Source organism: Ips typographus, unplaced genomic scaffold (assembly GCF_016097725.1).
Source record: "Ips typographus isolate SLU unplaced genomic scaffold, UJ_Ityp_2.0 IpsContig188, whole genome shotgun sequence".
Taxonomy (NCBI): Eukaryota; Metazoa; Arthropoda; class Insecta; order Coleoptera; family Curculionidae; genus Ips; species Ips typographus.
Window position 1 is genome coordinate 33,975 of NW_028098553.1, and position 10,535 is coordinate 44,509.

Here is a 10,535-nt window from a genome sequence, read left to right on the forward strand (position 1 = left end):
CAGACAAAAAAGAGAAAAAAAAATATGGTAATTTAACGGTAGTAGACACAGAAAAGCTATTTGGGTTTGAAAATGTTACAAGTAAAAAACTGAATGAAAAAGCAACCAGAGTTACAGCAGAAGCAGACAAGGAGAAGGCCCAAAACGAAAAAAGACATTTGAACATTACCAAACAGAAGGATGAGGTAAGTTTTGAGTCACTAGGAGAAACCGCAAAACTAACAGAAACACTAACAAAAAGTTTTAATCAAGAACTGCCACTTGCGGAAAGTAAACTGCCGTTTTTGGTACCATCCCCATTTAAATCTATTTTATTTTGGCCTGATAAATCAGATGCAGAAAAAAAGATTTCTGAAAAGGAACAAAAGCAAACCTACTAAAAGAAAAAACGCAACCAATGAGACAACCACCAAAGAAACCTTTTCATCCAGAATTGCTTCAAACGTTAACGAAAATTTGTCAATAGGTTCATGTCATAGTAAATTATTTTTAAAAAAATCCAGGTTTAATTCTGGAAATTAATAATAAGAAAGCCCTAATAAATACTATGGCTCCTAGTGGAAATAACTGGAAAGACTAACTTCTTGAGAGGCTCAAGTTAAAATTAGAACAGCTTGAAAATCAAGGCATCATTGAAAAAATTGAAAACCCCACTGTGGCTGAATCCTGTGGTTATAGTGGAAAAGAAAAATGTGGATTTAAGGTTATGTTTAGACCCTAAATTTCTCAATCAAGCAATTCAGAGGGAACATTTTCTAATTCCAACTGCGGAGGAAATTGCAGTTAAGCTAAGTGACAAAGAGTATTTTACAGTTCTAGACATGAAAGATGGGTACTTTCAAGTAAAAATTGATGATGAAAGTGCTGATTATACAGCTTTTGGAACACCATTTGGTCGTTTTAGATTTCTCAGATTGCCTTTTGGTATTAAGTCAGCCCCTGAGGTCTTTCAAAGAAAGAATTTTGAAATGTTTGGTGATTTAGAAGGGGTGGGAGTTTATTTTGATGATTTAATAATAACTGGTGCTAATGTTCAGGAACATGATAGAAATCTGAAAATAGTTCTTGATAGAGCTGTTAAATATAACATCCAGTTTAACAGTTCTAAAATACAGTTTAAGTCAAAGTTTGTTAAATTTATGGGGCAAATTTATTCAAAAGCTGGTGTTGAGGCCAATAAAAACTATGTGAAAGCAATAACTGACTTTCCAACACCTAACCATAGAAATGAATTGCTTGGAGTGCTTGGTATGGCTAAGTAGGTACTTGGGAAAGTTTGTTCCAAACATGTCGAAAATCATAGCCCCCTTGAGAGATTTAACCAGACAAGATGTCAGTTGGTTGTGGAGTGATGTTCACAAAGAGTCTCTGTCACAACTCAAACATTTGTTAACATCAGCTCCAATATTACGGTATTTTGACTCTAAGAAAGAGATTGTTATTCAGACTGACGCATATAAAGATGGTCTAGGTGCATGTTTATGACAAGAAGGCCAACCCATTGCATTTGCGTCAAGAAGTCTCACCTCAACAGAACAGAAGTATGCGCAAATCGAAAAAGAAATGCTTGCCATTGTGTTTGCCGTTGTGCAATTCAGAAATTCCATTATTTTGTGTATGGTTTAAAAGTTAATGTTAACTCAGATCATAAACCTTTGGAGGTGATCTTTAAAAAAGATTTGGCAAACATTTCACCTCGACTGCAAAGAATGCGGTTAAGACTTTTAAACTATAATTTAGTAGTGTCTTATAAACCAGGTAAATATTTGTATATAGCTGATACATTATCTAGAGCTTTTCTGTCTGATGGTTTAAAGAGTGATGAGGAGTTTAATTTTGCTATTCATTCAGTAGTTAAAAATCTGCCAATGTCAGAAGACCGAAAACTTGAATTTGAAAATGCTCTGGCAAATGATTTACTTCTAAGCACTGTAGTTGATTTTTGTCTGAAGGGTTGGCCCGATAATAAGAGAGACATTCCTGATTGTGTGCAACAGTATTTTAAAATAAAAGACAGCCTAAGTTTTTCAAATGGTTTGCTATTTTTTACCAATAAAGTTGTAGTTCCTGAATCGATAAGAAAAAATATGCTTAAATTGTTACATGAAGGCCACGTTGGCATAGAAAAAGCCAAATCTCGTGCCCGTCAAATCTTTTACTGGCCGAGTTTGAACATTGATATAATATCATATATGAAAGCTTGTAGAATTTGTGAATCATTTGCTAGAAAGCAAGAAAGAGAGTCTCTATGTTTGTATCCTGTTCCTCAGCGACCCTGGGAACGTGTAGGTATCGATATTTTTAGTTACGCAGACAAAAGATATCTTGTTATTTTTGATTCTTTCTCAAATTGGTTAGAAATTTCAGCTGTGATTGAGCCACTTAAAAAAGTGTTTTCGGCCTTTGGAATTCCTGATTGTGTAACTTGATAATAACCCATTTGACAGTGCGCCATTTAAAGATTTTGCATAGTGTTGGAACTTCAGAATTGTCACTAGAAGCCCTAATTATCCACGCTCTAATGGTCTTGCCGAAAAAGGAGTAGGTATAGCCAAAAATATTATTAAGAAAGCTTTAAAGGGTAAAGAGGATGTTGAAGTAGCCTTAATGCAATATCGAAATTCCCCGCTTAAACACATGGATTATTCACCATCCCAATTGTTAATGAGCCGAATTTGTAAGACCAAAGTCCCCATTAATCCTGATTTATTATTTCCTAAAATGTGTGAAAATATAGGGGATAAGTTAGTTAATAAGCAACGTGTGTATAGCAAATATTATCGTCAAGCTAAAGATCTGAAACCAGTAGAACCTAAGACAGACATTACGATGTAGGGTAGAGTGGGGTAGTATCGGACATGGGGCACCTTCGGACATTTCAAGTTTACCGCTTAAAAATGACATTATATTAGTTCCATTTACCGCCAACTGATCAGCGCCGATTTTTATTACCGAGACACTCGCCGCACTCTAAATTTCGTTATGGTGTTTTGAGTTATCTTTGAAATCAAAATTATTGTGAGTTGTATGTAAGAAAAGGCATCACGGCGTGTAAGCTCCTACCATATAACCACCGGAGATAAGTAAGTTTAACTTAGTGTACTTTACATTGGTGAGTTTGTGACTACTCATAACCTCAAAACAAAGTCTATAACGGCTTTTTAAAAACTGCGTGGGCTCACTTAGCTGTAGTTGCATATTGGGGCACATTCGGACAAGCAGCGTGGGGCAGGTTCGGTCATTTTTTGACTCTCAAGATGAACGCACCAGAAACGGGGTTGATCAACTTTTAGATAGTGAAACACTTGCATGTGGCGATTACGTGCTTGTAAAGTTTTGCACAAAGAAAATAACATTACAGTATATTGGGAAAATTCAACAAGTATGTGAAAATAATGAATATTTTCTTACATACTTAAGAAAATATAAAAATGGATTTCATTTTCCCCAACAAGAAGACACTTCCACAGTATCAAGAGAGGACGTTTCAAAATTGCCAATGATGAATGCAGCAGGAACATGTAGGGTTGCGGAAGTTCTACAATTAATTTTTCCCTATTAATTTTTTTGGATTTAATATTCAATGAGTTTTCTTTAGTATGTTGAACAAATTGTTTTGTAATATCATGTTTATGCTCTTTGGTACTGTATTTATTGGACTTGTCCGCATGTGCCTCATATATGTACGGAACTGCCCCACATGGTGTCCGGATCTACCCCAATATGGGGCAGGTCCGGACAAAGACGTCATTAAAGAAAACTTGAAATATTTTTAAAACTACTTTGTATTTTGCAACAAAACATAGCAAGGATATTAAAAATATAATACAGTATATCATGTCATTTTAAAAATAAACTTTAATTTGACCTATATGTAAGAAAAGGCGGTCGGAAAAAACCTGTCCGAAGGTGCCCCACTCTACCCTACAATCATGATCAGCAGCAATGGGAACCTGGACAGATTGTTGATGTCCATAGAGCACCGCGTTCATATATGGTTCAGAATGAAGCAGGCCACATTGTGCGCTGCAATCGCATAGATTTGAGAAAGTTGTCTAACACATTTGTTCCTTCAAGTGCTCCTGAACATGATGACAACCATGTGTTTGATGCTGTAGAGAAAACGTTAAGTGATAAAATCTCGAATAATATTGAGAGTGACCAGCTCCAGGTTCCTGATGTTTTGAATGAGTTGGATAAAAAAGGTCCTTGTAATTTTATCCAGCCGTCTGAGCAGTCATGCAAAGCTGATATTACGTCAGGTTCGTATGCGGAAAACTAGATCTGGTCGCTCTATTAAAGCCCCAGAGAGACTAATCTATAGCGAGGGAATGTGAGATGATGTATGTGCGGAAGGCATCCCTCTCTATGTCATGATTGTCATGTGTCAAGTAGTCATTGTAAGGTTAAGTGGGCGCGCGGAAACATGCGAGTTAGTTCTAGTTACGATTGCAGAGGTTGTTCATTTTCCCCCTTCTAGGGGGTTGTTACATTGTTATAATAAATGCTTAATAGCATTTATGTTGTTTTCTTATAATATCCTGGCGGATATTACAAAGATTACACAAAGTAACACATGTATTTAATTTTTGGAGCAGCTAACATATTATTTAATAAAATCACAATTTGACACTCTCCTTAAGTTGTCCGAATTTGGTACATTTACCTTTATTTATTGTTATTACTGTTTTACTCATTTTGTAAAAACAATTACTGAGCTAAAATAAATATTTTTTTATGTAGGTATTGTAACTTTATTTCGTAACCTCCTATATACAAAATAAGGATGCTAGAGTGCTTACGTTTAAAGCGGCCTACACATCGACTCTAATGTTCATGATGCAAGTAGTAGCGTGTGTAGTAGTGTATCACGAAATTGGCATCAGTTGCGGCTTGTTCTAGCCGGTTTTATGCCAATTTCGATTTTTTTCGTCCAATTTTTCAATATCTATGCCGGTTTTGAGGCGGAATCGATCTATGCCGGTTTTGAGATGAAATAGTACAATTTGGCACAGATTGACCACGAACGAGTGAAATCCAGCCACCAAAGTGGTCCCAACAGACGTAGAATAGCTCAGCAGTATCAAATATGCAGACTAGAACATCAGCGGAATCGATCTATGCCGGTTTTGAGACGAAATAATACAATTTGGCACAGATTGACCACGAACGAGTAAAATCCAGCGACCAATGTAGTCCCAACCGACGTAGAATAGCTCAAAAGTATCAAATATGCAGACTAGAACATGAGCGGAATAGATCTATGCCGGTTTTGAGGCGGAATCGATCTATGCCAGTTTTGAGATGAAATAATACAATTTGGCACAGATTGACTACGAACGACTGAAATCCAGCGACCAATGTAGTCCGTACCAAAATAGTCCCAACCGACGTAGAATAGCTCAAAAGTATCAAATATGCAGACTAGAACATTAGCGGAATCGATCTATGCCGGTTTTGAGGCGGAATCGATCTATGCCGGTTTTGCCACGAAATAATACAATTTGGCACAGATTGACCACGAACGAGTGAAATCCAGCTACCAATGTAGTCCGAACCGACGTAGAATAGCTCAAAAGTATCAAATATGCAGACTAGAACATTAGCGGAATAGATCTATGCCGGTTTTGAGGCGGAATCGATCTATGCCGGTTTTGAGGCGGATTCGATATATGCCAGTTTTGAGATGAAATAGTACAATTTGGCACAGATTGACCAGGAACGAGTGAAATCCAGCGACCAAAGTGGTCCCAACAGACGTAGAATAGCTCAAAAGTATCAAATATGCAGACTAGAACATTAGCGGAATAGATCTATGCCGGTTTTGAGGCGGAATCGATCTATGCCAGTTTTGAGATGAAATAGTACAATTTGGCACAGATTGACCACGAACGAGTAAAATCCAGCGACCATTGTAGTCCGAACCGACGTAGAATAGCTCAAAAGTATCAAATATGCAGACTAGAACATTAGCGGAATCGATCTATGCCGGTTTTGAGGCGGAATCGATCTATGCCGGTTTTGCCACGAAATAATACAATTTGGCACAGATTGACCACGAACGAGTAAAATCCAGCGACCAATGTAGTCCCAACCGACGTAGAATAGCTCAAAAGTATCAAATATGCAGACTAGAACATCAGCGGAATCGATCTATGCCGGTTTTGCCACGAAATAATACAATTTGGCACAGATTGACCACGAACGAGTAAAATCCAGCGACCAATGTAGTCCCAACCGACGTAGAATAGCTCAAAAGTATCAAATATGCAGACTAGAACATCAGCGGAATCGATCTATGCCGGTTTTGAGGCGAAATCGATCTATGCCGGTTTTGAGACGAAATAATACCATTTGGCACAGATTGACCACGAACGAGTGAAATCCAGCGACCAAAGTGGTCCCAACAGACGTAGAATAGCTCAAAAGTATCAAATATGCAGACTAGAACATTAGCGGAATAGATCTATGCCGGTTTTGAGGCGGAATCGATCTATGCCGGTTTTGAGGCGGATTCGATATATGCCAGTTTTGAGATGAAATAGTACAATTTGGCACAGATTGACCAGGAACGAGTGAAATCCAGCGACCAAAGTGGTCCCAACAGACGTAGAATAGCTCAAAAGTATCAAATATGCAGACTAGAACATTAGCGGAATAGATCTATGCCGGTTTTGAGGCGGAATCGATCTATGCCAGTTTTGAGATGAAATAGTACAATTTGGCACAGATTGACCACGAACGAGTAAAATCCAGCGACCATTGTAGTCCGAACCGACGTAGAATAGCTCAAAAGTATCAAATATGCAGACTAGAACATTAGCGGAATCGATCTATGCCGGTTTTGAGGCGGAATCGATCTATGCCGGTTTTCCCACGAAATAATACAATTTGGCACAGATTGACCACGAACGAGTAAAATCCAGCGACCAATGTAGTCCCAACCGACGTAGAATAGCTCAAAAGTATCAAATATGCAGACTAGAACATCAGCGGAATCGATCTATGCCGGTTTTGCCACGAAATAATACAATTTGGCACAGATTGACCACGAACGAGTAAAATCCAGCGACCAATGTAGTCCCAACCGACGTAGAATAGCTCAAAAGTATCAAATATGCAGACTAGAACATCAGCGGAATCGATCTATGCCGGTTTTGCCACGAAATAATACAATTTGGCACAGATTGACCACGAACGAGTAAAATCCAGCGACCAATGTAGTCCCAACCGACGTAGAATAGCTCAAAAGTATCAAATATGCAGACTAGAACATCAGCGGAATCGATCTATGCCGGGTTTGCCACGAAATAATACAATTTGGCACAGATTGACCACGAACGAGTAAAATCCAGCGACCAATGTAGTCCCAACCGACGTAGAATAGCTCAAAAGTATCAAATATGCAGACTAGAACATCAGCGGAATCGATCTATGCCGGTTTTGCCACGAAATAATACAATTTGGCACAGATTGACCACGAACGAGTAAAATCCAGCGACCAATGTAGTCCGAACCGACGTAGAATAGCTCAAAAGTATCAAATATGCAGACTAGAACATTAGCGGAATAGATCTGCTGGTTTTGAGGCGAAATCGATCTATGCCGGTTTTGAGACGAAATAATACCATTTGGCACAGATTGACCACGAACGAGTGAAATCCAGCGACCAAAGTGGTCCCAACAGGGTGCCTATTCTAACTGCATTTCGACGTCGAAATCTCCGGTCGCCAGTCGAAAATGCGACAAAATCCCTCTGGTGGAGGACGTAGAACTAAAGTCACGATGTCATCGTTTTTCGATAGTCGAAGTTAATTTCAACTGCTCGAGACTGGTTGAAATTGTAATCTCGACGTCGAAATTGTGTCGACCGTAATTCTGTTGAAAATTTGAAGGTTAGAATTTTGAATTTTATGGCCCTTTGTTGTTGGGTTTAGCGTACCTTTTTAACCCTTTCGGCTTTTGGTTTGGCCATGTTGTATTCGTTGTTCGCGTGGTGCACCTCGAAAAGAAAACGAAAATGTCTGAAGTGAAAGTAACAGCGGCACAAAAAGAAATTATTAGATGTTTTATGGAAGAACATCCAGACTTTGCGAAAAGCAAATTATTAGGTATGTAAATACTATATAAATGATTAATATATTCTCACTTTTTATTTATCAACATGTTTGCAAGTGTGTTTCATATTTTTAACATGTTTTTACCTTTTGTTGAACATGTTATTTAATAAAATGTGGACAGATTTCAATATACAAATGTATGGAACATTATAATAACAATTCTGATTTGTTAGGTCATGATGGAAAAAAAATTAGGGCAGCTTTGTGGGAAGTGTTGACCACAGAGTTAAACTCTGTTGGAGGGCCTAAAAAAACTAGTGCCAAGTGGCAAAGAGTAAGTTTTGTTGTATTCATTTTTGATATGTTTTAAGTAACATTTTATTTAGGTCTGGATAGACTTGAAAACTAAAGTGAAGGGTAAGGCTGCAGCCATAAGAAGGAACCAACAAGCAACAGGAGGAGGTCCCCAATTCAATCAAAGGTTAACCGACTTTGAAGAGAGGATGGTTGCTTTTTTGACAAAAGAAGCTGTCCATGGGCTGGAAGTCCCTGCTGGCCTGGCCTTGGATAGTGAAGAATTACCAGCAGTAACAGCCTTCACTGAGCCAGTAGCAGGACCTTCATATGAATTAATGGCTGAGTGTTCATCAGCCATAGACTCTCATGAGGAAGATGTTGTAAGCCAAGTAAGTAGAGAAAATGAGCTTTTTTTATCTTATTTTTATGAAACAAAGTTTTATGCCTTTCTTATATTTTTATTTTTTTATCTAGGATGATGTATTGTCAGAACCACATACACCTGGTTCCTATGATGACCCTTCGAATGAAGGCGCAACCACTTTTACTCGTAAGTGTATAATGTGTGTAACACCAATTAAACAAATTATACTATTTGCTGTTAATTTATAGCAAAGAAAGGGCGTAAAAGGAAGGCAACCACAAGCCAGCAGGCCTTTCAAACATTTTCTGGCCAGTCTGAGAGGCTCAACACAAATATAGAGGGTGTTCTCCATAGACTGGATACACAAAACGAAATTCATCGGGAAACCAATAACCTTCTAAGGGAATTAATTGAGGTTTTAAAAAATAAAAATTATAATTAGCTATTTCTAAAATCAGTGTATTTATTTATCAATCTTTACCTTCTATAAAATAACAAAGGTAAAGTAAAAATTTATACAAAATATCTTTGTATATATAAATGCCGGGTTTGTTGACCCAATCTTCGTAAGACATTGTCTGCAGCAGCTGCCGGAACTTGTGGAAGTACCAACCCTTGCCTTATGTCTATTTCATCCCATTGTGGATCTGGATTTGCTACCCTGTAGTGAATGGCAATGTTGTGTAGTACACAACAAGCCATTATGATTCTTGCAGCCTTTTCTGGAGAATAATGAAGGACTCTATCCATTAGTAAGCATCTAAACCTGCCTTTGAGAAGCCCTATGCATCTTTCAACAGTACTTCTGCATGCTTTGAATGTTTGATTAAACCTTTGTTCTTGTGGAGAATTAACATTTGCAACAGGCACCAACAACCATGGTAAACAGGGATAACCAGAATCTCCTAAACGCAATCACCAATTTTTCACAATCATTATTTTTATATGACTATGTTGTATTCATACCCATAATTTTGCTGTTGTCATTAATATTTTCAAAGTTTCCTCTCATAATCTGAGCCACAATACTGGATCTCCAGATAAAAGCGTCATGAGTGCTACCAGGCCACCTTGCTACTACGTTTAAAATTTTTAGTTCTGCATCACAAACCTACAAATCATAAACAGTTTTCAAGGTAATATGGAAATTTGTGTATTTCTTAGTACTTACGAGTTGACAATTAAGACTATGATAGCCTTTTCTGTTAACAAAAACATGTTCATTCTCATGTGGCATGGTAATTGCCACATGAGTACCATCCACAACACCTATGATTTCAGGCATTTGGTGCTCTCTAAGAAACCTAAATAAAGCAACAATTTATGTCTCTGCTAATTGTAATATTAAAGAAATAGTTACTTGTCTCTAATGGCATTTCTTTGGTTGGCATTACTAGGAAATTTGATCCAGTTCCTCATTAACCGACGAATAATAATGTTAATCACCTCATTTATACAACGGCTAACCATTGTTTGGCTCAAGCACGACAATATGTTGGTACCAACGCTTCTCTGGTAGCTTCCAACAGCCAAAAAATGGAATACTGTTAACACCTATAAAATGAATCTGATAATTATTCCAGTACTGTTGTAAAAAAATTTTACTTACTCTTAACATTACAGGCAGCCTGTTTTTGCGTCCCTTGTTCCATATGAGGAGCTAATATATTTATGATATCCAAAGATGCTTCTTTATTTAATCTAAAGTTTTTCACAAACTCTTGCTCCGAGATAGAAAATGGATTTTGTGCATCTCTTATGGTTCGTCGGAATAAACGTATTCGATTGCGTTCTTCCTCACGTTCCATATCTTC

At 37.7% G+C, this 10,535-nt stretch overlaps 1 protein-coding gene and 1 long non-coding RNA gene across 2 annotated transcripts; one reads left to right on the top strand and one right to left on the bottom strand.

Moving 5' to 3' along the window:
- Positions 1-3,769: 3,769 nt before the first annotated feature.
- On the bottom strand, positions 3,770-4,357 carry LOC145739464 (uncharacterized). Its single transcript, XR_014181044.1, has 2 exons — positions 4,163-4,357; positions 3,770-4,112 (listed from the first exon to the last, which is right to left on the bottom strand). It is a non-coding gene; the product is annotated as an uncharacterized LOC145739464 (long non-coding RNA).
- A 3,547-nt stretch (positions 4,358-7,904) lies between these two features.
- Positions 7,905-9,182, top strand: LOC145739461 (uncharacterized). The gene is made up of 5 exons (XM_081994873.1): positions 7,905-8,111; positions 8,294-8,394; positions 8,447-8,746; positions 8,832-8,907; positions 8,970-9,182. The coding sequence occupies exons 1-5, from the start codon at positions 8,021-8,023 to the stop codon at positions 9,161-9,163; spliced, it is 762 nt and encodes a 253-aa protein (XP_081850999.1). The 5' UTR covers positions 7,905-8,020; the 3' UTR covers positions 9,164-9,182.
- The last annotated feature ends 1,353 nt before the right edge of the window (positions 9,183-10,535 follow it).

Coding starts and splice junctions, on each gene's coding strand:
- LOC145739461 (XM_081994873.1), top strand. CDS start 8,021: ATGTCTGAAGTGAAAGTAACAGCGGCACAAAAAGAAATTATTAGATGT. Junction 8,747..8,831: donor AGGAAGATGTTGTAAGCCAA/GTAAGTAGAGAA, acceptor TTTTTTATCTAG/GATGATGTATTGTCAGAACC. Junction 8,908..8,969: donor AGGCGCAACCACTTTTACTC/GTAAGTGTATAA, acceptor GTTAATTTATAG/CAAAGAAAGGGCGTAAAAGG.